Source organism: Sminthopsis crassicaudata, chromosome 4 (assembly GCF_048593235.1).
Source record: "Sminthopsis crassicaudata isolate SCR6 chromosome 4, ASM4859323v1, whole genome shotgun sequence".
In the NCBI taxonomy this organism is placed as follows: domain Eukaryota; kingdom Metazoa; phylum Chordata; class Mammalia; order Dasyuromorphia; family Dasyuridae; genus Sminthopsis; species Sminthopsis crassicaudata.
The window spans coordinates 178,393,046-178,420,713 of NC_133620.1; the positions used below are offsets into that span (position 1 = coordinate 178,393,046).

At 33.0% G+C, this 27,668-nt stretch overlaps 1 protein-coding gene across 1 annotated transcript; it reads left to right on the forward strand.

Moving 5' to 3' along the window:
- The first annotated feature begins 1,607 nt into the window (after positions 1–1,607).
- Positions 1,608–27,346, forward strand: SERINC1 (serine incorporator 1). Its single transcript, XM_074264690.1, has 10 exons — positions 1,608–1,761; positions 3,934–4,098; positions 5,955–6,124; positions 11,007–11,086; positions 13,084–13,221; positions 14,653–14,822; positions 15,731–15,821; positions 18,916–19,060; positions 19,181–19,411; positions 25,790–27,346. The coding sequence occupies exons 1-10, from the start codon at positions 1,723–1,725 to the stop codon at positions 25,923–25,925; spliced, it is 1,365 nt and encodes a 454-aa protein (XP_074120791.1). The 5' UTR covers positions 1,608–1,722; the 3' UTR covers positions 25,926–27,346.
- Positions 27,347–27,668: the final 322 nt, after the last annotated feature.

The following is a 27,668-nucleotide window of genomic DNA, read 5'->3' on the forward strand; positions in this document are numbered from 1 at the left end:
TACTATTATCCAGCATGATATGCTTTTTATGGAACACTTTGCTAAAATTTAGGTAAACTATATCATTTCCTGGATGTAGATGTAAACTTAACAGGATAGCAATTCCATTGTAAAAAGGAAGTAAAGTTAGACTGGAATCATCTGTTCTTGATGAAGCAAGACTTGTTTTCCTGATCACTGCTCCCCTTTCATCACATTTCTAACTATCCCTTTAATAAAACATTCTGGTATTTTGTAAATAATTGGAGTCGAGTTCCAAATTGATATAAAGTTTGATCACTCTTTTCTCTTAACTTTTTTGAAAGCTGAAGCATTTGACTTTCTCCAATCCCGTGGAAATTCTCTCATTTCCAATGATCACTGACATTGCAATCACCTATCAGTTCTATCAGATTCATTCCCTCTATAACCTGCCCCAAACATTAAGGTATAATACTTGTTCTCAATTATATGAAGGGTTGGCATGTGGAAGGGGAACTGGAATTATTATGTAGGTCCCAAAGGGAAGAATTAAGAGCAGTGAGTGAAACTGAAAGGTTTCAGGCATATACACTATTACTTTCTTTCATTTTATTTTTCAAGTCAAACTGGATTACCTATGATTACCCAAATTTATCCATTTATTTTCGACTTCTTGCTTCAGGTTTCCTCGTTTCCTGGTATATATTCCTCCTTTGCAATTTCAATTGTATTCTGATTTTTATCACCTTCAAACTAGTTTAACTACCATTTCCTGCAAAAAACCTTCACTTGATTTCCCTAAGTGAAAAAAAAAAAATCACGATACCACTAAATACCTAGAGTTTTTCATACCTCTATTATGCATTTATCAATAATCTACCTTGCATTACTCATAAATTTGCATTTATTACTTGTAATGTGTTTTATCTATTAGTTTGTAAACTCCATTATACTTTTATATATTTACTAAATGATCGAATAGTTCACATAGCAGATGAGAAAAACTGAGGTCCAGAGGTAGCCACTTGCTCAATGTCAAACTAAGGTGTATGGCATAATTTGAACCTAGGTCTTCACCTCAAATACACGATAATCTGAAGCAAAACAAAGCATATCATTTAATAGAAGAGAAAAGGAGAGAAAACGTGTACGCTTGAGGAGAAATTAAGAAGTTTATAAAAATTTTTTAAAACTTGGGGGGAAAGCAAAGCATCATTATGCCTAGGATGTTACAAGATCTTAAGAAGCAAAATCTGAAGAGGGCCTTCAGAGATCCACTGTTCCACGGCCCATCTTCTCCATGACCCTGCCCCCACTTAGGAGCCGAGGAAAGCTCTCCATGCGCAGCAGCCTCGCCCAGTCCCCGCCTCTGCGGCAAGTTGATCCCAGGAAAGGAGCGACTCTCCGGGAGGTGGGCGAGGCCGGCGCCCTCCTACAGACGTCTTTTTTTTTTTTTTTTCTCCTTTAGTTTACTGAACGGACAGCCCAGTTACACAACCGATCCAACGTGGGGTGACAGCCTACCAGGACCCATCTTTTCTTTGTAATCCACAATCAGCTAAATAGATTACAATTTCTCCAGTTTATCCAGCTGCCCACCCCGAACCCCGTCTTTTTCTCCCGGGGAAATGACGTAGGTACTGCGAAAAGCGGGGGCGGGGCCTGGGCCGGAAGTGCCTGGAAGATGGTAAATAAGCTGTGAGAGGAAAAAGAACCTGGCACCATCTTTACAACGCCCGGAGGTCCTTCTATCTCCTGACGATGGGGGGTGTCCTGGGATTGTGCTCCATGGCGAGCTGGGTATGTCCTTTCCGCTGTTTTCTTGAGGGCTGCGGGAGCTGGCTGCGGGAGGGAAAGGACTCTTGAGAAGGCTCCAGACGCGGAGGCATCGCCCCCGCCCTTGGACGCCCCAACGGGGCTTCTCGGCTCGGCCGGGTCTCGAGCCTCTCTCCCATTTCCCGTTGCCCCGGGGGCGGGGACGGCTTCCAGCCCTGGATCTGGCGAAGAGATCGGGAGAGGTGGGAGACGTTCCTGGAATTGTCTGGTTTGGGGGGGAGGGGAGGGGAAGAGACCGGTGCCATCCGCCTCCCCCCACCCCCAGCTCCGGTACCCACCCGGCCTCTTTTATGTTCTGACGGTCTCGCCACCCTGCGTGCCTTTACCGGGCCCCAGGACCCGCCCTGGGCTACGAGGTTTGTTGCTCTCCTTACTGCGGAGCGTGCCCGGGCCCGCCCCTGCATCTTCCTGAGTCCCGAGGGCGTCTTGTTGGTTCTAATGAGGGAGAGAGATTGCGTTGATGTAGGACCTTTGAAAATGAGGTGGGGCACAGAGATGGCTTTGCTGAGCCTCTGCTTATTGAATTTGGAAGCGCCCTGGAGGTTGAAATACTTGGGTTTTAGTCCTGGGTGATAACTGCTGGATGACCTTGGATAAGTCATCTCATCTCCCAGAGGTTGGATTTTTTTTTTTTTAAATCGATAAAATGGAGACAGGTAGTGTCTATTCTATCGTTATTAACGTTGTTACGAAAAAAAATTGTGAATTGCATAAACCTTGAATTGTCAGTGCTGTTGTTTTGTTTGGAGCTTAAAGCTAACAGCAGCCATCATCGCTCAAGTGGTGAGAAAGAGGTAATACACCTCTTAAAATACTGAGCTTTAACTTGGGGAATAAACTGTGCCAGAAAGAATCTGGCATTGCAGGTGTGAGTTTGTAAGTAAGTAATATTTTAAGTATCCTGTTGGATAAGTTCCTCTTTCCTTTGGAACACCAATGGATGATTTGCAAAATTGGTCAGAGAAAACTTATGGAGGATGCTTGATAAAATGGAAAGAAATATTGCATTTGGAATTCAAAGCCAGCCTGCTATTAACCTGTCATTTTCAGTTAACTTATCTTAAATAAGAGGGGTTGATAGACTTATGGAGTCCTATTCGGCTCTAATTTGCCCTCCTATCGTCATAAAAAAAAAAAAAAGTAATTTAGGAAGACATATTAGGGAAAGCCGTCTTTTCTGTATGTACACCATATATGGCTTCTCTCCTACAAAATTATTCCAAAATAGACCTCCACTTTTTCCGAATTTATACAGGTGTGGTACTGTCTTTAAAGACATAGCTAAAATAGTCGAATTTAATTTAACTTATTCATTGATAATTAATGATATTTTTTAAAACCCAAAGGGCAATAAGCTGTCCCAGCCATAGCCTTGTTAGGAATATGAGAAGCTCTTTCCTAGCTTCAGAATTTCTTTGTGACACAACTAATTAGTTCTCCTAATTTTCTTTTACTTATTTTCCTTATTATGTCACTGTCCATTTATTCTCTTCTATTGTCATTGTGTTTCTTTTCTCCCTAATTTTCGTTTTCTTGCCTTTTTTTCCATTCTTTCCTGGCAAAACTTAAATTAAATCATATTTAATAATCTGTATTTAATGGCTAAATGACCTATTCTTTTAAAATTATATGAATTTAATCTTTAATGTGTGTTTCCTCCTGAAAGTCTTCCTCTACCCCCCAAAAAGAGCCCAACTCTTGGTAGGTAATCTGGTATAATAGAAAGAAGATCCAAAAGACCTTGTTTTATGTTTTAAGGATTTAAATTTGGAAATCCAGTTGATTTTTACTTCTAAGTTTTATATTTATGTATTTCTTCTTATCAGAAGCCTTACCTAGTCTAATATTTTAATTAGCAGAAGAAATGAAAGAATAATAGAATTGATTACTAAGATTAATAAAAACCGTAGCACCACAAAATCTCTTTGGCATATCACACACAAAAAATTATACTTTCTCTAATATCTTTAATATAATTGGATTACATACTGTTTAAAAAAGAAACCTTTTGGAAGATATCTGTGATTTTTGTCAGGAAATCAAATTTTGATAAATTTTCTAACTTTTTGTGGTTAATGTATGAGGATTTCTATATATTAAAGTGTTACTTGCTTCTAACATTTTTCTCTTTATCAGATACCATGTTTATGTGGCAGTGCTCCATGTCTGCTGTGCCGATGCTGTCCCAGTGGGAATAACTCTACAGTAACTAGGCTGATTTATGCATTCTTCTTTTATTCTCTGGATCCACTGACAATCTGTGGGATTAATTTTTTGTTTTTTTTTTTCCCTGAGGCAATTGGAGTTAAGTGACTTGGGCAGGGTCACACAGTTAAGAAATGTTAAGTGGCTGAGGCCAGATTTGAACTCAGGTCCTCCTGACTTCAGATCTCTATCCACTGACAATCTTGGGATCAAAATAATCTAGTGAAGCAGTATCCATGATCTTGCATAAATAAACTTTCTGCTCTAAAGCTAAAGATGAGAATAAGATAGGTAACATAAAAGCTTTTTTAAACTTTCTCTTTTAAAAAATAGTAGATATTGAACTAGTAGTGCTTCATTTCATTATTTTTTTTGGAGAGGCTAACAAAAGAGAAATTTAGTCTATAGTTGAGTTACTAAAACTTTAAATTCTTGGTTGAGGTAATTTATTAGTTATGGGCCAGAACTCTGAACTTGAAGCAAGATACTAAGTCAGTGGAATTGATAGAGATAATAGTTGTCTAATTTAGCATGGTTCAGTATGGTTGACTTAATCCTACAAGGAGTTATTATGAGCCAGAACTTGAAACAAGGTACTAAGTGGAATGGAGGAGACAATTGTTAAATCTAGTTTAGCATTGATTTAATCCAATAACAAATAATGGTTTCTTAGTGATATAATGATTGGTGTGTACTTAGGGTGGAGCATATAAGCTAGGAGTCTTAGCCAGGAGAGATATTCGGAGGAAGCTAGAGGCAGAAGGTGTCAGAGGCAAAGTACTGATGGCAGGAGCTCTCAGAACCAAGGAGAGAGATGGGTCTCTAAGAAAGTTAACCAGGCCCCAGGAAAAGAGACAATAAAGGATTTGGACTTGAACTCCTCTTGGTTACTCGTGTGGTGATTACTGAACTGAAACGAAGGCTGTTCCCAGAGACACTAAGAAAACCTCAACAGAGAATATTACATTTTAGAGAGAACTGTACAATTATTGTTTCCTATTCTTTTGTTTTAGAGGGCTATAAATGGTCCCTTTTTGGTAATACTTCTCAGTAACATCCAGATACATTTATGTTGGCTCATTTTAATTTCATTTTAAAAGTTGTTATACTTGAGCAAATTGAAATATAACATGACCAAACTAGATTACATATTCAAAGGTGTTGATAATGCTATTAAGAGCTTGAATTGCTCCAAAAGACCCATACATTACAATATTTGTTCAATAGGGGTTTAAAGGGGAAGTATTTTGGACTTTTAATTGTAGAGCCTGAGAATTTGGCCCTTAGGTATTAGAGTCCATGAGTGACTTGTATACTTTGATTTTCACCCCTCCCACCTCCCATTGCTAACCAGAATGTTTTATTTTCGAAATTAAAGTGCATTATTAAACTTGAGGAATTGTTGGTGATAGGGTTTTTGTAAAATTAAAGTTAGTAATAATTCTAGTGAAAATTAGATCTTAATTCTGAGAAATTATATTGGATATATTTTTTTAAATTGATAAATGAGATTTGTAAGCACAATATTCTTGTAATTCTCTGAGCAATAATAGTTAAACATTGACACATCATCTAAATCCCTTGCGAAATGTCTTCTAGTAAATGGGTTGAAAAATCATTAACTTTGAAAAGCAAAGTTTCTTCAATATCCTTATACAGATTGAGTTATAGAGATTAGTTACAAGTGTATGGAGGGCATCAGGAAGATAGGAATGTCCCAATAAAATTTAAAATTTTGAAAAAATCAGGACAGATCTATGTGATTAAAAATTATCAAACTCAGGTTGGGCACTGGGAATTGTCTTTTTATGGTTTGCAGTAGCTTGATGTAAATTGACATCAATTTTTTTTTTTTTTTTTATCTGCATTTTAGGGAGTTCATTTATGTAAATTTGATGTTTTTTCTTATTGGTCATGACTTTTTTTTTTTTTTTTTTTTTTTTTTGTCCTAGATTCCTGGTTTTTGTGATAGTGGGACAGGACTTGTGCCTTGTAATGTGTTGGTTGGATACAAAGCTGTATACCGTTTGTGCTTTGGCATGGCCATGTTTTTCCTTTTGTTCTCCTTATTGATGATCAAAGTGAAGAGTAGCAGTGATCCTAGAGCTGCAGTGCACAATGGGTAAGTTTTAAACTTTTTTAAAGAAGCTGAAAAAATAAATAGCCTCCCTAATAAAAGTGTTAAGAATGCTTTGATAAATATTGAAAATGATTATATTCTTTTAATGTACATTTATGGCTAGAAAAGCTAGCTCATTAAAGTGGGAGTTTCAGTTATTTACATTTTGAGGAATAGTTTTGATGAAAATTTCTGTTGGTTATAAAATTTTAAATTCTTAAGTTATAATTATTTCATGTTTAATAGGAGGAAAATCTTTTTCATTAGTGCTTATGATTTCCCTATTCACACAAAACTCTCTGGACATAAACTGCAATAGGAAATTCCATTTTGTAATCTGAAAAATTAAGGAAAAAATGCAGTGGATAAATTGTAATTGTGGTAGATGTGAAAGAGAAGTTGGGAGAATTTAATAAAACAGCAAGATGCAATGGAAAGTGCACTTATTTGCAGTTGAAGAATTTGGGTTTGAATTGTGTCCCTTTATATGATAAGCCATGGTTTTCTCATCTGTCAGATTCTCAAGTTGGCAATAATGGTCTTGATTAACAGATAACCTTCTTTAAAACAGAGACAGGAATTTACTGGGGGAGAATATAATATAAATAGCTAAGTCATTGTATCTGATATTTTTACTTACTTGATTTTTCTTATAATGGTTCATTTTGGAGAAGTGGGGGAAATGTCTAGAAATGACATAAAAACAAAAGGCAACAATTTAACTTTGATTTAAAATAATAAAATGAGGGGGATTGTATTAGTTAATCTAAAGTTAATATTTCCAAAACTAATACTCTGTGGTCCTAGTCTCAACTTTGCCATAAACTATGTAACCTTAAATGACTGATCCTTTCTAAGGTGATGGCTTTAGCTTCTTTCTTCAGCTTCTTTCTTCAGTTTTCTTGGTCCAGATGAAAGATCTGGATCTTTTAAATATCTCTAGTTCTAACACACCTGCTTTTTAAAAATGATTCATTACTGGAGTATGTGCCTTTCATACAAGTGGCCTAACTCAAGGAATGCACACAACTATTAAAGCTTAAGCATTAAGATTTTGGGACACCCTGTATGTTTTATATGGATATAGATCAGAAGTGGGGCCATTTCTGTTTCTTTTTTTCTGTTAGGGCTTTGGATACTTAATGGCATCATTCACAGGCCATACAAAATTATCAACTTATAGAACTCAAGCAGTGGAAGGTTGTCAAATTAGCTTTTGGCTCATTATCCCATGAGATTGCTATAACAATTGATTTGGGCATTTCCCATTCCTGATATACATAGAAAATTAAGAATTTGTAGAATGATCCAAACAAGACTAATAACCATAAGCTCTGATTCTTTCTGAAACGTAATATAGATGTCCCCTTTAGTGCTTTTCATAATCTAAAGTCCAGAACCTTAGTTCAAAATATAGATATTCTAGTTCAAAACATAGTGGTTACTTTCTGGATGTAAGGAACTTCAAATGGATATAGTGAGTGGGAAAGAAGCTAATTAAGATTGTGAGATGGTTTTGCTTTTATGAAAAAAATAGTAATGTTTGAAAAGAATTTATAAGTAGACAAATGTTTAAATGCAAATGATTTACAACAAACTTTAATAAGTATTAATACAGTTAACATTCTGCAGTTATTTACATTTAAATGTACTTCAATACATAAATTATAACTTATGCTTAGTTCTGACTATGTCTTTCCCATTATTAAAGATCATCATCTATTTCCTTCTTTTTACTATATTTTTCAAACTTGAGTTTTTATCATGTTATAGTTAATAACCTTTCTCCTGATATTAGATTTTTAGGGTCTTTCTGTTTTTTTTTTTTTTATTTCTAGTTATAAATAATGCTTTTATAGAGATAAGATTTGTGAAGTACTTAGCACACTACTTGGTCCATGTTAGGTGCTTAATAAATGCTTAAAGCTCTACTCTATTACAAAAACCTTTAAATAAATAACTTTCTTCCCCTGGCATCCTTCTACCCCAACTGCTAGTAGTGTTACAGGATATTTCTGACAATGGAATTATTGTATCAAAGAATATAATTATTGTAACTTTTGCTAAATCTTGTTTTTTAAACTGAAAATGTTTAATAGAGGTCATAGAAGAACTGATTCTCAAAATGTGTAAAGGGGGAAAAAAAACTTAGGGGGAAAATACTCATGCTATTGTGTCTTTAAAGTAGTCAAGACAATATTAATAACTTCTAACATGTACATCTACTTTTTTAGATCTATTACATCTTTATGAGAATAATGTAAGGGCTTATTGAAAGTATAAAAAGAAAACAGGTAGTTTCCTCCAATATTTTTCTACATCAGATCATGAATTTGCTATATTATTGAAAAATACACGGGGGCAGCTAGGTGGCGCAGTAGATAGAGCACCAGCCTTGAATTCAGGAGGACCTGAGTTCAGATCTGGTCTCAGACACTTAACACTTCCTAGCTGTGTGACCCTGGGCAAATCACTTAACCCCAGCCTCAGAAAGAAAAAAGAAAAAAAAAAAATACAGAGAATCCAATATTTGACTGTGCTTACTATTTATTAACTTAAAGAAATGATTGAAATAATTAAACTAAAACGATTTTGCTTAGAGCAAAATGCCATCTTAAGCATTTCTTTAAAATCATCATAGAAAATATTTAAAAAATGAAACAAGAACTTTGCTCAGTGACTCTCTGGTTATATAGCAGAGAATAAAACAGAATAATAAATAATTTCTAAAAGTATTAAACTGTCATGGAAGATCATCAGAAGAGTTGAAATGAAGGCCTCCAAATTTTCCCGTTCTCGTTGACACTTGTGCTGATTGCATCAAGCCCTGGAATGTTGTAGACACTTCTAAAAATAGGTTCTACTGAAAAAAATAGTGATATGTATTTGTATTAAGTCTTTGGGTTTTGGCTATTATATATATCTTAGACATCAGTAATTTACAATAAACAGGATTTAAGATTGAAAAGAATTGGGGCAGCTAGTGGATCCAGCAAGTAAAAATGGAGCACTGGCTCTGGAGTCAGGAAGACCAGAGTTCAAACTTGGCCTCAAACATTTGACAGTTGTTAACTGTGTATCCCTGGACAAGCCAATTAAATCTGATTTCATTGCTCTCCAGAAAAAAAGAGGAGGATTGAGAGTCAGTTGAACTGCATTTGAAAGTTGTTACTACTATCTCAGCCGCCTTAAAATAAAGACCTACTATTTTAACCCTAGTAATTTTCCACTGATAATATGTGGCTATACACTACCCAAAAGATAGTGGAGAGAGAAATGCATGGTAAGTGGTGAATAGAATATAGTAGTGAAGAATTGAACAGGAGAAAGATTACAAATAATTAGACAAACATGACTAGAATAAAGTGTCTAGTTAAAGAAAAAGAGAGACATAGGATGTATGTGTTATTGGTTTTTTTTTTCCTGTTGTTTTCCTGATCATTATAAAGGCTTCCCAAGATGTCAGTTGGATGACTACTAGAAAATTTACTGGTAAATGTTGACAGAGAGTTATATAAGAATGAGAAAATATATATTGGTTCAGTTCTATAGCATTGGAGAGAATAGTCAGATCAATGAATGCACAGATCTATCAGATTAACCATAGAAATGAGAATTATATATTCTGAGGATATAGAGGAAAATATTTTTTAAAAGTTGGGTTTTGCAGATATTGGAGAATCAAGTCTGTTAGCATACCATAGATTTTTTTTAAATGGGTATTTGTAAAAATTTAGTGGGCATGTAATAAATTTTATAATCTCAATATGATATAAAAAACAAATGGACAGTATCTTGAGTGAAATAATGGAGGATTTAGAGGAGAATCATATATAGTTTTGTGTCTCAAAAGATTTTTTTCTTAAGAAATTAAGACCTAAACTATAATTTTTATTTCAGTTCCATAAATAAAACCTTGCTTTTTCACAATATGAAAAAGCATATTATGAAATTATCATAATAGGAAAAAGCAACTCTTTGTTGCTAAGAGTTAGGAACAGTGAATAATTTTCTTTTACACTGTCTATCGAACCTTTTATGAATGTGATTTCTTGGTTAGGATCATAGCAAGAGATAAACGCTACAGGATGTAATAACTAAGCCTAGTTATCTTTTTTTTATCTATTTTCTTAGTTTATATAATAGTGTGATAGATGAGAAAACTAATGAAATGACATAAAAGAATGGTATTTAAGAATTGCATTTCTTTTTTGAGTTTGTCAGCTGTTGGTTAGTTTTCTTCTTGATATAACTATATAGCTATAATAATCCCAACATATATCTCATTGTCCCTTTAATTTTTTTTCACAAAACCCATTTTCTAGCTGGGTTCTCTGTTGTGACACTCATAAAATATGACTAGGCCATTGTACTCATTGATTTTTTTTTTTTTAATTATTAAAACTTTTAATTTTCAAAACATATGCCATTGAGTTTCTTGGAATCATTAGAGATTTAGGTTAGTGTTTTCTTATTAACTTTTAAAATATGATAGCTTTTAAGTGCGATGTTCATATAGTCAGGTATCTAATTTGTTTAATGCTTTATACTTTATAAAAGTACATCCTCAATTAGTGTAGCAGCTTTATGAAGGTTAAGTGATAGTATTTTAACACAAATAAACATTAATTCTTTTGTCAAAATGCCATTATTTATGTAAGATCTGGAAAACAATTTTTCTTTAAAAATTATGCAGAAGTAGATGAAGTTGAGTTTTTTGTTCACTTTATAGTAATCCTTCCAAAGAATTGTTTCTAGCCTAGTTCATGTTATTTTGATATACTCTTAAATTTTTGCATGTGGTATTGCATGTATTTGAAAATATATATCATACATTAAATATACTTGAACTAACATGGTAAGAATCTATGGTTTTCTTTTTTAGATTCTGGTTCTTTAAATTTGCAGCAGCAGTGGCAATAACTGTTGGAGCTTTCTTTATCCCTGAAGGACCCTTTACTACTGGTAAGAATGCTGAATATCTGTGTTAGTATGTGTGTACTCCATTTTCAACTGCTGTTAAAACAATATATTTTTTTGGTTGTATAAGAACAATTCTCTTGCTTCTCTGCTTTGTTTTGAATGTAGGCATTCTTGAAGGCCCTTTCTTTGAACTTTTTCTCTATTTAGTCTTTCCTTGTTGATCTCTTTCTTTTCAGGCATTATCTTCAATTTAATCTCCATCCAAAGCCTCCTTCCTGAACTTTATATGTATGTGTATTATGTGTATACATGTGCATATATACATACACATGTGTATAAATTTCTTTCAGTACTTTTATATGTTTAAAAACCCACTTACAGGAGTTTAATGAATATTATCTTTGTTGAAGTGAAATTAGACTAAGTTAGTGCTATAAACTCCTCCCCCCGTAGCTATGAGTTGCATAGGGTCAATAAATGTGTGATTGTTTTCTTTGTATTATTGTATGAGCATAATTGCAAAAAATGAAGTGAGGGACTTATTTTGACAAGGAAGTCTGCAAAAATTAACTTTTTTTTTCCAAAGGGATTGCTTACTATGTGTCAGGTGAAACTCTTTAATTTATTTTTCTTTATGGATACATTCTTTTGATCAGACAAATGTATAAGGTGTTACAGATTTTATATTGATTTTTTTTTTTTTTTACCTTATTGCTATTCAGTTTAGTAACATTTATCGAATTGATTCCCTTCCCTAATGTTTAACAACCATAGATTTATCAAACATTAATCACCTTTGTATATTTGGTTCTAATTAGGGGATTTATGGTCTTTTCCATTGACTTTTTTGGTTCAGTATAAGATAATTTTAATAATTAGAACTAAGAATTCTTATCAATTCTTTATCAATAAAAGTAAGGACTTTTCTGCAATTTATATCTTTTGTCTAGGTCATTGAAAGGTTAAGTGACTTGGCTGGGCTCATACATATAGTATGTTCAGAGGCAGTACTTAAACCTCAAGTTTGTTTGGCTTAGAAGACAAATTTCTATGGTTATAGTATCTAGTGATAAATAAAACTATAATTTATTTTTTAAATGGTAGGGCAAGAATCTCTGTTTAACTTTTTAAAAGTTCAGCTTTATATTTTCTATATATAAATTACACCTATAATTATGTAAATTGGGATTAATGTGATTGAGAAAATTTTTTGTGGCCTTGGGCAAGTCACTTGATTTCATTGAGCCGTTTCCCCCTTCATTTGTAAAATTAAGAGCATTGACATTAAAAAGTTTTATGTCACTTCAGTGCTAGATTTCTATATGACTTTCTGTATTTTTCTCATATTCATACCTCTCTTTTGCTTACTTCCCATTGTCTTTTTCCTTTTATATATATGTCCATTGGGTAAATTAATGACCAGAATTTGTGTGTGTGATTATGATTTTGACATTAAAAATAAAAAGTTGTTATTTATTGGCATTAGAGTGATTTTGGATTTATATTGTATCCTATTATATTTAAATTATTTCAGTTTTTTGGTTGGACTTGTATTTTCTACATCTTTATGTTATCTGATGTGTATTACTTGTATTTGATTTTTCTTAATCATGATAGTACTGATTTCCTCTCACTTTAATAATTTCATATATTGTGATTTTTTTGCTTTGTAATATTATTAGTGTTTCTTAAAACTCTTAGCCCAAATAGTTTCTCTCGGGGTATTCTGCTTTTAAATTTGTGTGTCACTATCATTGCTATTCATGGTTTTCTTGAGCTTGCATAATGGAGGCTTATTTTTTAGTCCCAGCATCAGTTGTAAATTATGTGGTGAGTTAGTTCATCACTATTCCTTTTTATTAATCAATTAACATATATTTATTAAGTGCTTACTGTATGCCTGGAATTGCTGGAGCTACAAAGAGAAATCAGTACCTTCCTGATCTCCAAACCTATCAGACAGACCACATTTATATCTCTAAGTCTATGCGAGATAATTTTCGTAGAGGAACTTCTTACTTTTTTTACCCCTCTTTCAGTGTGGTTTTATGTGGGCATGGCAGGAGCCTTTTGTTTCATCCTCATCCAGCTGGTTTTACTTATTGATTTTGCCCATTCATGGAATGAATCTTGGGTTGAAAAAATGGAAGAAGGGAACTCAAGATGTTGGTATGCAGGTAAGAAATTGTAATGCTTCAAGAGCATGGACAAGCGTATCATACAAGCTTATTTTAAAGCATGTTGTTTAATTAACTCTACAGATCAAAGATTTATAGAGCTAGAAGACGCTTTGTTGTCATCTAGTATAGTACTCTCATTTAAGAGATTAAAAAAGAGGCTTAGAGGTATTTTAAGTTATAAGGTATTCAGATTGTGTACATACACATCCAACACCCTCAGTTCTCTGGAACTGGAAGAAAAGAAAAGGTTTCTGAAAAACAAGAGACAGTGGCTTTGGATTAGATCTTGCTTTAGGTATTTGATTTTCTAATATTGGTCACCTGATTTTATAGCTGACCTCTCAGCACTGTTGAAGGCAAGCACAATGATAAGAATGGACACTTGGCTACATTAGAGTCAAAAAAGTTAAGAAACTTTGGTCTAGGCCTATTTAGTGTGAAGATAAATACCAATGTATACATTGTTTTTGAAAGCATCATGTCATTGTAACATAATTCAATAATTGATGATCATACAATGATACTGAATTATGAAGAAATGCTTCATTTTCTGCATCATTTATTGTGTTTAAGATAGGAAATATATGATAGCTTTTAAGAAAGATTTCCTTCTGGATTATTAGTGCATTTTTGATACTTCTTCCATATCTGGGAATTTTACAAATATGGAATTTAATTTTTTGAAGAAGAAAGATAAAGAGGACTTTTACGTTTCTATCACAGCATTTATGTACATTTTCTTTTAAGCCATTATGAGTCCAGAACTACATATATTGAGAGTTATTCAGAAGAAATTTTTCTTTAGATATTTGAAAACTTTCATATTCTTTTATTAAATATTTGAATATTTATTTTAAACATTTTGCTTTTGAGAAAGCACTTGTTTTGTGGGCCAAAGGTTTTGAGAATTAAAATAAGTTTATTTCCAAAAACCGTTTATCATATAACAAATTTTACAACCTCTGCCAATTTTTAAGGTCTTTAATTTTGGGCAAGGAACTACCTTTGTTTCCCAAGGATCAATCTTGCAAAGTTTGGAGAAGACACAACATCCGTATGTGATGGAGATTGACCAAAAAAAAAATTTTTATAGCAATTTTTCTAAACCATGTGCGAAGTTTTAGAGGAATTAAAATGTTTACCAGGGGACATAATCTGTGTAGACAAAATTACAGATTTTTGGTGTCTTGGATGTGAAATAAAGTTTTTATGGGAGTTTACCCATAGGAGTAGAGTCTATACTAGAGTCTCTTGAAAAGTGTTAGTTTATGAGTCTTTCTGAGCCTATATGAAGGTCATTACTATATAGTTTTTTGGTTTTTGGTAATGTTTTGTTTTTTGTTTACAACTTACTATTTTTATCTAATGTAAGCTTACACAATTTATATTTGTTATGAAATTTAACTCTCCACTCTTATCTTCTCACAGCTTTGTTATCGGCTACAGCAATGAATTATCTGCTGTCTTTAGTTGCCATAGTCCTATTCTTTGTCTACTATACTCACCCAGATGGTTGCTCAGAAAATAAGGCCTTCATCAGTGTCAACATGCTTCTGTGCATTGGAGCATCTGTAATGTCTATTCTGCCCAAGATCCAAGTATGCTATCTTTCTGTCTTATCTATTTATTTGTATAGTAATATTTCATTTTTTCCACAAATGCATTACAAGAAAATTTTTAGCATTCATGTTGAGTTCCAAACTTTTCTTCCTTCCCTTCCCTGTCCCAAAAAAGGTAGATAATTTGATCTATTTGATTTGATACACATTCTAGCATGTAAAAAGTATTTCCATATTAGTCACAGTTGTGAAAGAAAAAACAGATCAAAAGGAAAAAAAAAAGACAGGAAAGAATAAAGAAAGTATAAAAAAAAAAGCTTTGATTTGCATTCAGAATCCATCAGTTCTTTATCTGGGTATGGATATCCTTTTTTGTTATAAGTCCTTCAGAGTTGTCTTGGGTCATTGCAGAAAATAGATATGTCATTTATAGCTGATTATCTTACAATACTGCTGTTTATACACGATACATTTCACTTTGGTTCAGCTCATCAAAGTCCAGGTTTTCTGAAAGCATTCTGCTCATCATTTCTTATAGTATAATAATATTCCATCATAATTACATACCACAGTTTATTTAGCCATTCCCCAACTGATGGGTATCCCCTCAATTTCCAATTCTTTGGCCATAGAAAAAAAGCAGCTTTAAATATTTTTTCATATATATAGGTCTTTTTCCTCCTTTTTTTTTTTTTTTTTTTTTTTTTTAATCTCTTTTGAGATACAGACCGCAGTAGTATTGCTAGGTCAAAGGGTAGGCATGGTTTTATAGCTCTTTGGGAGTTTCAAATTGCTGTGCAGAATCATTGAATCAGTTCACAACTCCACTGACAATTATGCTGTTTATTTGAAGACTTTTAGTTGACATTCATTAATTTCTAAATGTTCAGAAATATTGAATTATGTCAGATTGTAAGTGTAGTTTTTATTTTTAAATTGTTACATAGGAGTCACAACCAAGATCTGGTTTGTTGCAGTCTTCAGTAATCACAATCTACACGATGTATCTGACCTGGTCTGCCATGACGAATGAACCAGGTATGTTTTAGGATTGTCTTTGATAATTTTTTCAAGATTACAGTCTTTTTTTTTTTTCCTTGAAATTTAATAATTTCTTTATAGTGTCCAATTAGCAAAAATTCCATGGAAAGTTATTCTTCCAACAAGAGACCTCTTATGTGCAAGTCAAAATTTTACCAGATTCCTTAAAAGATAAAACAGTAGAGATAACTTCGTTCAATACTGTATATCAAGTGAAATATAAAGTAGAATGAATTGATATATTACCAAAGATACCTTGTAACATTGCAGGATGGACATTACAGGAGGAAATGAATGCCATTCTTTTTCTTCACTCTGAAAGTAAAAACAGAAGCCAGAAAAAACAGCTTAAAGAAATCTTGCAGTTTCTCCTTGAATAGTTAAATAAAATAAATTATGGAATTGGTTTTATTATACATCCAAAGGCAGCAAAACATTTATTTTTATGGGACACTGGAAATCTTATATTGCTCACGATGGACATAGACTATCGTGGAGTCAACTGTAGTCTTACGTTCTAAAATCTATTGTGGAGGATAAAGAAGTAGACACTTTTTTGAGAAACTTGCTTTGTGACTTCAATATAAAAGTGGGCTTGGAGAAATATGGTAAAAATGTTTGAAAGTAGTTAGAAATATAAAGTGGGAAAGGTCAGATCTGAATAATATGTAGAAATATCACACTTATAGAGCATTAATACTTTGACTAAAATCAGGAGGTGCTTAATGGATTAAGCCCTAAAATTTAAAAAAAAAGTGATTATATTTTCAGAAGAAAGATAAGAAGTTGCTGATGTTGGAGTCATTTTCTCATAACTGTATGTGTAAGACAACAGTTTGTTCCTGGAAAAACAACAAAATTGAGGCAGTTCCATCTTGATCTGTTCTAACAAGCTGATGAAGGAAAGTGAATAAAAGCACAGTGATGCAGCATATTCTCAGTATCTAAGGAAATTTAATTAATATTAATTACCATATTGAGAACAAAATACAGATACCAGAGCAGAAAATAGTAAGCAAGAACTTGCTGTTCTTGCAGAAATGGATAAGCTAACACTGCAGAATTGTTTATAAAATCTTGTAGGATAATCTGATAGAAGCTTGTTCTTAATCTTCTAACAGATTCTTTCAAGCTTTTGTATAGCATCAGAAAACTAGTGGTAATAGAAGGGGAAAATACTTACCTAAGACTAGTAAGAGTCTCAAGTCATATCCAAAAGGGGCCTTTTAAAAATAAAATTGGAATATATAGATTTTTTAAAAAAATGGAACATAATCTACAAAGATTGCTATGATGTATTTTTCCCTATTAGTGACAACAGAGCAGATTCTTAACACTAAATCTGTACCCCTAACTCTCCAGGTGCCACTCAGGCAAAAATGGCATAGATAAAACAAATATGGAAAAAATAACTGCAGTTCACCAAGTAACACAAGCAATATTTGCTGGAGATGACAAATTTTTGAAGGCAATAAGGGATAAGACCAAAAGTAGCAAATGCTTGGGGGAAAAAGTCACAATCCTATTTACAAAAAAAGATGGGGCAGGGTGGTGTATGTCAAAAAAAACCACAACAAAACCTTAGTTATTAATTACTTGGCAATTAATAACCTCTTGCTTTTATTTTTTCATTTTTTCAAAGTTTAAGATAATAATGATCACTTACCAGACATCTTGATGAAAAATATGGGAAGAGAGCAGGCAAGTTTTTCACAGAAGTTCTTCAATAAATGTTTCTATAGTAGCATAATTGACTATGAAAGGTAGAGAAAATACAAGATGCCATTGTTCTTATTTGATTTTTTTTTAAAAAAACATTTCATAGAATTAGAGTTATAATTGATTTCAATGGCTATCTAATCCAATCACTACACTAAAAAATACCTAGTATAGCATAACCAGCAACTGAATAGTCAACCCTTATTTGAGGATTTCCAACAAATGGAAATTCATTCATTTTGGTCTCCTGTTTAATTTTAGGATGACTAATTGTTAGGCTTTTTTTTTTTTCCCCTAGTATTTAAAATAAATTTGCCTTCATTTCCTGCCTGTTGTTTTAAAATTTTTGCCCAGTTGTTTTAATGCAATGTTCCAAACTAATGGCTTTTCTCAAATAAGCCCTATTTATATAGGAAAACTTCCAAATGCAGTTGATAGTTCATAAAACTGAGCCATTGGTATTTTAGATAGATAATGGAGGTAGAGTGAACTTGACCCAGAATTGAAAAAGTAAGCCAGTTAGATTTCATTGAGGCTTTTCAGTTTTTTTCAAGCTTCTTTCTGAAATACAGATTTATACTGTTCATACTTCATGGCTTGTGGCATGTGATATATTTTATTTCCAAAGGAGCAGTTGTTAATCACCCAAAGGAGAATCACGTGATGAGCATTATTATTAATAGGCTGCAGCATATTGCTAGTGAAGGATTTCACAGAAAAAAAATGTAAAGGATGTCATTTAGCTTTATGATTAGAAAGAGATTCATCGTGTAGTGAGAAGAAAGGATAATTGATAGAAAACTTGTGCACACCATTACTAATCATAAAATGTCAAGAGCAAAGGCCCTAACTAGATTATTGGACTTAACAAGGTAAAGAAGGCATGGGTAGGTTGAGAATTATACAGATTTATCACAGTTAAGTATTTAGTAAATAATCAAGTTAGAAATCAAAAACATCTAAGTAGTTCTGATCTACCTACCACTAACTTGCTGCGATTTTTGGTCAATCACTTTTACTTTAATTTCCTTATCTTAAAAAATATAAATCATGGCAACTTCATACATTATGAGGTTTAAAAATAGATAATATGTTGTGAAAACTTTAGTGCTATGAATATGTTGGTATGCCTTTTGTTCAAGATTTTGAGCTCTACTTGATACCTTAAATGCTGTATAATTGTTTAAAAAAAAGTTATACGTGAATTTATAAAATCTACTTTGAGCATAATTTTAGCTTTTACTTTCTGGTCACAGTTATAGTCTCCTAAAAAGTTATGAATTAATAGATTTTTGTAAAGGGTAAAATGTGGATTCCTTAGAAAATGTCATCTTTGAATTTCTTTCTATTTCAATGTTTACTCATTTCACAGACAGAAAATGCAATCCAAGTTTATTAAGCATAATTGGCTATAATGTTACAACAAGCATTCCAAAGCAAGGGGACTCTGTCCAGTGGTGGGATGCTCAAGGAATTGTGGGACTTATGCTCTTTTTGTGTTGTGTGCTTTATTCAAGGTAAGCTTTTTTCATAACATGTTTTGTTGAAAAAAAATTTTTTTTTTTTTTTTTTTTTTTAAATTACATTATACTTCTCTGAGACTAATGGTTTTCTCTTTTTCTACCTGTTTTCCATAGCATCCGGTCATCCAACAATAGTCAGGTTAATAAACTGACTTTGACCAGTGATGAATCAACACTGATAGAAGATGGTGTGGCTAGACATGATGGCTCACTTGATGATAGTGATGATGTTCACCGAGCAATAGACAATGAAAGGGATGGTGTTACTTACAGTTATTCCTTCTTTCATTTTATGCTTTTCTTGGCTTCACTTTATATCATGATGACCCTGACCAACTGGTACAGGTACTTATTGACATTTTTTACATTTTTAAAGGGATCTAGGATTTGTAAATTCTGGCAGGTTTGTATTTAGCATAAATTAAGATGTGATGGCACTAATTCACAAAGGTAATATTAGTATTGTTTTAGAAACTCTTATTTTAAATCAACACAAAAGTAAATACTGGAATATTGTCATTATTACAGTAGCCTTTTCATAAATTACAGATTATTTTCTACTTCATTATAAATCATGCTTCAGATATTTAACTGTTTACACATCTTAATAAAAAAAAGTGAAATAGTTTATAATTTTGGAGCTTATAGAAATGCAAATTTTAGATTGACACAAAAAGATATGTGCATTTAGATTTTGAGCTCTACTTGGTAACTCAATTGCTGTACAATTGAGGTTTTTTTTTTTTTTTGAATTTATAATCTCCCTCACAATCTACCCACCCACTTTTCCCTCCCTCAATTAATGACAGCAATTATTTCAAAAAAAAAAAAAAAAAGAAAAGAAAAGAAAGAAAATCCTCATCACAATCCCGTTGTCCTTGCCCTAAAATATTTGTGACATTGCAGTTTGAATTCTTTACCTTTGGCAGGAGATGAGTGATATATTTTGTCTTCAGTCTTTTGAACTCACGGTTATTATGGCATTGTTCAAAGGGATCAGCTTTCAAAGTTTTTTCTGTAATGTTTTAGTCATTTGTAAATTTTCTAGGTCTTCAGTCTACCTCGGTTAATAGAGATCTTATCAGTGTTCTTTGAAACTGTCCATTTTGTTATTTTTTTGGGCACAATAACATATATTTAATAGGAGGAAAGCTTATTTTCTAAATTTTGGTTCCAATGAAAAGAGCTGCTATGAATATTTTTGAACATATATTTTTTTCCCCTTTCTTTGAGGTAGAGTCCTGGTAGTGATATTAAGTGGGTCACAGGTATATAACACAATTTGATAACTTGATGGTCATAGTTCCAGGTTGCTTTCCAGAGTGGCTGGAAGTTTGTTTCTCTATAATTAGTTACATAAGTCCCTGTTTTTCCATAATATTTTTGCTATTCACTGGAGTGTAAAGTGCTTTAATTTGCATTTCTCTACTAGTGTCTTAGAACATTAAAAAAAAAAAAAACAACTTTGTTTTTCCTCAATTACATGTAAAGACAATTTTTAACATTCACTTTTTAAAAAATTTTGAGATCCAAATTTTTCCCTTTCCCCTTTTTTGAGAAAATGAAGGATTTATTTAATATAGGTTAAAATATGTGCAATCATATAAAATGTATTTCTTTATTAGTCATGTTATGAAAGAAGATACAGGACCAAGGGGGGGGGCAGCCACAAAAAAGTGAAAAATAGTTTGAGTTTTGTTTTTATAATAAGTTTCTTTCATTGTTTATTTAGTCATGAACTCTTCCTCTATCCATAGATCTAGAAAGCAGTTTCTTACTTGCTTCTCTAGTTTATGTTGTTCATGTATAACTATAGATCTTATATCCATTTGTAGCTAATCTTGGCATTTAGTGTCAGGTGCTGTTATAAACCTAATTTCTGCCAGGTTGCTACTTTTCTTAGCAGTTAGCTATTTATTATGTTTACTATCTCCAATTAATTTTCCTTTAAGTATTTTTGGTGCCATGCTGTTATTAGATGCATTTATATGAAGTGTTGTGGTTGTTTTATTATCTGTTACCTTTAAGCATATTCCCTGTTTATATTTACCATAACCATATCTGAAGTAAGCATATTCCCTCTTTAGCTGTTTCTATAATGTTTATATTTACCATGATCATATCTGAATAGTAGCTACCTCTACTTTTTTTTTGATATAGAGCATTTTCAAAACACATGTAGCTTTCTTTTTTTTTTTTTAAATTTAATTTTATAATTATAATTTTTTGACAGTATATATGCATGAGTAATTTTTTTTTTATAACATTATCCCTTGTATTCATTTTTCCAAATTATCCCTTCCCTCTCTCCCTCTCTCCCTCTACTCCCTCCCCTAGATGACAGGCAATCCCATACATTTTACATGTGTTTACAATATAACCTAGATAAAATATATGTGTGTAAATCCCATTTTCTTGTTGCACGTTAAGTATTAGATTCCAAAGGTGTAAGTAACCTGGGTAGATAGATAGTAGTGCTAACAATTTACATTCACTTCCCAACACATGTAGTTTTCAACATTCACCCTTGCAAAACCTTGTTCTAAAATTTTTTTTCTCCCTCCTTTACCCCCATCCCCTCCCCTAGATGACAAGTAATCCCATATATGCTAAACATTGTGCATTTCTTCTATATATATATTTCCACAATTATGCTGCATAAGAAGAATGAGATAAAAAGGGGGGGCGGAATGCACCTTAACTCTTAGAATTCAGGGGAAGAATGGAAGTTCTGGGTAGCTAGATGGACATCAGCAGAAAAAGCATGAAGCACTAGGATTATAATTCCAGAGACAAGCAGGGAAGAGCACTTATGGGATCATCTCAGCCTTAATTGAGCCTTTAAGTGGGACTTTCGATTACAGTCCCACCCCAAGCGGAGGTCTTTAGAAACCCTAAATTACAGTATCCAGTCAGAAAGAATTATGATGTCAAATCCTCAACTTTATATTTCCCCGTAAGCATTCCTCCTTGGTGTAGATCTATGCTAAATTCATTTTAGGATTAGTCCACCTGTCAATCCTGTAATTCCTTCCTTTGTCTGCTAAACTTCTCTGTGGATTTTAGCCTGTGAATGTAGTGTATCTTGCTTTCTTGGCATCTTCTCTTTAAAGGCTTTTTCTTGCTGGTTAATTGTGAATTCCACTAGGGAACTTGTCTTTCCCCCTTTTAATTATGAAAAAACCCCTTGCTAACTCCTGTGTATTAATTCACATATAAATAGCACTTTTGTAACCTGTGATGGATATCCTAAGACGTAATTTCTTTATGTTATGAACAGAATTTCTACTATGCTATTTTTATATAATCTATCGCTCTCCAAAAATTATTTCATATTTACCATACCTGATGATGTAATTTTTGTAAGACCCAAATGTTGGGTGAAGAATTCATAATGGCCAAAGATGACAAAGATAGGTTTATTTAGGAGAATGGGTAACAGACAAATACAATAGACACCAGGAGTAGCAAGTATGAAATAGAGTTGGGAGAGCATAGAAAAGGGATAATTAAAGGTGGAAAAGACAAGTTCCCTAGTGGAATCCACAATTAGCCAGGAGAAAGTGTACCTCATAAAGTTGGAGTATGCCCTCTGCTGACAGGATACATAGCAAAAGAGATTTATCACCCTGAAAAAGTTAGCTATAAGTAGAAAGATACCATGAGCCATGGTTGTTCATGAGTTATGGTCAGAGACACCACACGGTGTGGGAGAAGGATGAAGGGAGAGATACCATGGGGCAGAGTGCTGTGGTGGGCTATAACTCCACAAGGGAGTCAGCAATGATGCTTCAAGCCATAGACAGATTTATAGAGGTTGTTTTTCCCCCTGAGTCAAAATTTTTTGTGGTTTTCAGTTTTTTTATCTGGTCCATTTTAATTTTCAGGGCATTTAGTTCATAGGTGAGGTTTTCCACCATTTAATTTCAGGGCATTAGTTCTCATTGCCATTATTTTCTCTGTGGCTTTTCCTTTTTTATTTATTTGTCTTGTTTAGTTTTTTTTTTTCCCATGGAACCCTTGTAATCTTTGTGGTCATATGATTCTCTCTTTCCCCCCTCCCCCCCAGCTTTCCTTGAAGTAACTGCGGAGGGCATAATCTTCTGGATTTTCCCACAGTTATTTAAATCATAACATTTCTTTTTAGGAATTTACCTTGGTGTGTATGCTTATCTCATAAATGGACAGTATGTAGTTTGGGAAGCTTGTACTTCATTCAATCTCTGCAACTAGATAGCTTGGATAGGGTTTGTCCAGTTCTTGACTATTGTGTCAAGATTGGATCTCTTCTTCAGTGGACTCCAGGGTATTAAAATGCTGAGCCTGGCTTGGGTGACTCCCTAGTGCTACCAGTTTACAGAAAGGCATGTGTGGTATTTTCTTGCACCATAGATTCCTAGGAATACTCCAAGTTGGTCTTTGCCTAAGGTTTTTTTTTCTTGCCTGGAGCCACTGGAGTCAGCTAGTCCCTCCCAAGCCCTTGTGTAATTTCTCTCTGATGTCTGTCTACCCCAGTTTGCTTAGCTCATAATCTCCATTGGTCTTTTGTGTTCCTGAAGCTGAGTTCAGAATTTTATAATTTATTTTTTTCATTCTTTCTAGACTGATGCCATTTCCAAGCCCCATGGTTATGTTTATGGAAGATCCAGGCTCCATTATGTCTTAGTATGCCACCATCTTCCTGTCTATATTCTTTATATTTTTCTTTTATTCATTTCTATAGTCATATATATGTTTGGAAATCTTAGGGATCCAGTTTTGATCTCAGACCTTTCAATCAGTTCTTCAAACATTCTCTTTTTTTGTCATCACAATGATACAGTAATTTTTTTTGTTTACAGTTTTATTGTTTAGTTGAAACTGACAAAAATGAAGATTTTTCTCATTTTTACAGTTATATTTTAAAATATTACATCTTTAATAATTCATCTTTACAACCATTTTGTATTTCAGAATATAATTATTATCCGTACTAATTTTGAATGAAGCAAGTGGCAAAAAAAAAAAAAGTTTCCACTTCTTTTCCATTTGGAGTGCATTGGGCTTGATGCTTATTTATTAAAGACATTAGGAATTAATTATATGTAGTATTTTGAGATTTTGAATCCTCATAGTAGTCCTATAGAATAGGTACTATTGTTAATATTTTACAGATGAAGAAATTGGTATCAAGTGAGTGCCCAGTCATATTGTCAGTCAGGATTTGAACTCAAGTTAACATTCTGTAGTTTTTCTTTAAGCTTTGTTCAAGACTATTCAAAAGCCCAGCTATATGATGACTATAAATAAGATTAAAACCCATTGCAGATTAGATTTCCTGCAGAGTTCCACGAAAGGGAGAAAAATTAGCCTTGCCAAATATTTGAAGGACTGTCAGATTACAATTGAGTATAACATCCCACTTAATACAAAAGTAACTGATAGTTAAAAATACTTGGAATATAATCAAGACATACTGAAAAGTAAGTCTCCTAAAAAGGGGCTCAAAACTATCACAAAGAAAGGAACAGAACCAGAAGAATGTTATACGCAGTAATAGCAAGCCTATGTGATGATCAAGTATCACAGTGGGGTGATTCAAGGCAATTCCAGTAGACTTGGGATGGAAAATGCCGTCCCCATTTAGAGAAACAACTATAGGGACTCAATGTAGATTGAAGCATACTGCCTTAATCTTTTTGTTGGCTCATTTGTTTTTTTTCTTGTGTTTTTTTTCCCCCTCACTTTTGGTTTGATTTCATTTGGTCAACCTGACAACTATGGAAATATGTTTAAAATGATTGCACATGTTTAATCTAAAAAAAGTTATCACAACTCAAAAATTCAAAAGTTCTTTCACTCCATAAATGAGGAGAAACTTTATATTACGTGAAATCAGCAATAAAGACATTCTGTAAATGACTTATTAATGTGTAAATGAGACATAACCATATAAAATAGATGATTGGCATAGACTATGCAGTGTGTTAGCTAAAGATTAGTAGCCATATACCTGTATAGGACCTAGTAGCTTGTTTTGCTTTGTTAAATGCTTGAGTTATCAAAGCAAGGACTATCTATATTCAGAAGCAGAGTGGAATTATGAAGTGTAAAGCATTCATCATGGCTTCTCCAACTACCTCTGTCACCTTGGACAAGTCACTTAATCTTACTGGGTTTTCAGTTTCCAAATGTGCAAATAAGATATACTACTTGACTTTCCAGATTCCTTCAGCTTTAAAATTTTGACCAGTATGTTAACAATGTAGCAATGTATAGTTTTCTTTAAGAAATATGTTACATCACAAATAGTTTTGACTTTTAACATTTCAGTTTTCTGAAGAAAATATATTTCTTAAAGATGTTTATTGAATGAGATAGTGCTTCTTTAAGATTTACCTCTGGGAAATCTACTTACTGAATTTTGTGTAAATCTTATTTGAAATGCTTATTTAATCCTTCAACAAATATCCTCATAAAGTAAAAATAAAATCTTTTATAATGGAACTACCATTCAACTTAACAATTAAGTTGAGATTTCTTTTTTATTAAGTTTTTTGGATTTAAAAGAAAAAGGGTAAGAGGACAGAGAGGGAGGGGGAGGAGGAGAGAGAGAGAGAGAGTGTATGTGGGGTGTGTGTGTGTGTGTGTGTGTGTGTATGTGAACAGATCTGAAACTCGAACTTTAAAGATTAGCTATTAATGCAATTAATTTTTTTTTCTTCCTGCCCCCAAATATTTTAGTTATGAGCCTTCTCATGAGATGACCAGTAAATGGACTTCAGTTTGGGTGAAAATTTCTTCAAGCTGGATTGGCATTGTCCTTTATGTTTGGACACTAGTGGCTCCACTCGTCCTTACAAACCGTGATTTTGACTGAACTGGAATTCTGACATGAAAGTTCTTTTGTTTCTTGCTCATTTGAAATTGACAGTATTCCAGACTTTGATGTAAATATGTGTGTTAACAAGGTAGCCTACTTGGTATTAGTCTGCATGACATAAATTGTGTCATTTTATGTTTTATTTGTATTTTCTTGCTAAAGTCACTGATTTATGTTGGATTTAATATCAGTGAAATATAGTCAGTATTGTGTGAGATGGTAGGAAAAAAGTAGATGAGGAATATGGGGAGAAAGCGAAATAGAGTGAAAACCAAAATGTTAGTAATTTACACTTTAAAAGCATGGTGGAATTGAAAAGGTCTTTTTTTTTTTTTTTTAAATCTTTATCAACTATATAAGCAAGTTAGGACTGCCTTTAATAAATACCTGATGACTTGATTCAAAAACACACTTTAAGAAATTTTGTATTCTGTAATTCTTTAAAACATGTTGTATAGACATTTTTGTGACAGCTGATATTTATCTACCCAGTTTTTCCATGATTTCAAGAAACGTGATTTATCACTTAGAGGAAATGTTCTGGGTTACACAGCATGAAAAATTTAATCAATAGTGCCTAAGTAATAAATTTAAATTTTCCTGAGGTGGGAAAATTTTGGTAGGCAGGTACTATTTTTGCTAGTTACTTTTCCGTAGTGTTTAGCACAGTGGTATAGAGTGAGCATTCATTTGATAACAGATTATCTCCTCCCCTCTAACCTGAGATAAAAAAACTGTTACATGTAGGTAGAACTTTTATTAACTTTTCAAAAAGTAAATTTGGAATTTTGAAAAGAAGAAATCATGGCTTATGTACGAAAGATTTTGGAAGTCAATTTAAAGGGAAAAAATAAAGTAGATTTTTGTCCCAGGGAAAAAATTTTAGACCTGGAATGTCTGAGATCTTAGAGATATGAATTAATTTGTCCCAAAGTTAGAACCAGGATTCCTGGCTAGTTAGATGTATTTGCCATTGTACCAGAGTGGCAACAAAAATTATTCTGCAAAATATATTGTATAATGTGTATTGTACTTGATTTATTATTATGGCTGGTGCGTAGCATGTCTACGGTTAATGGCAAAATTATTTTAACTCATGCTAAAAGAATGAACCCTGACTTAAAGTTTGTTGTGCAGTTTTAAAAGTATTATTAAATGCTTTTGTATTTGCTACTATATAATTGAAATACATGGGCTTTATTTAAACTTGTTTGCTCCATTTCAAATTGATCACTGATTATGAACTAGAAACATATTTAAGCACTTGTTTTTGTATGATGTAACTATTGCTCTTTATCTGTGTGATGTTAAATGGCTATGAATGCAGGTGGAGTATAGTAAAGCAACAATTGTTATCCTCCAACCTTATATTTGGAGATTCTAAATCTCTTGTGTTAATAAATATTCACAAATCTTCAGCATCTCTTCTGTTACTATTAATAAACATAAATTCATATAATAGGTTTGGGGTTTTTAAGGTTTTGGTTAGAAAGCCTTCACTTAATTTTAAGAATACACAGTAGTCACTTTTTCCCCCCTTTCCACCACATAAAGTTGAGGAAAAAAAAATAACTGTGATGATGCTTACAATAGATTATCACATGCCTGGCTACCTCCCATTTCATTGTGCTGGGAAAAAAAAAAAATCAAATGTTAATTATATGGTTGCTATCAATTATATGGTCGATCATTAAGTGTCCTAGGTTCATAGATCTGAGGAAGGATGAGCGTAATGGATCC

Excerpts from the sequence above, each read along its gene's own strand:
- SERINC1 (XM_074264690.1), top strand. The coding sequence starts at position 1,723 with ATGGGGGGTGTCCTGGGATTGTGCTCCATGGCGAGCTGG. Across the intron at positions 1,762-3,933 it reads TGTGCTCCATGGCGAGCTGG|ATACCATGTTTATGTGGCAG; the intron begins GTATGTCCTTTC and ends TCTCTTTATCAG. Across the intron at positions 19,061-19,180 it reads TGTTGTGTGCTTTATTCAAG|CATCCGGTCATCCAACAATA; the intron begins GTAAGCTTTTTT and ends TGTTTTCCATAG.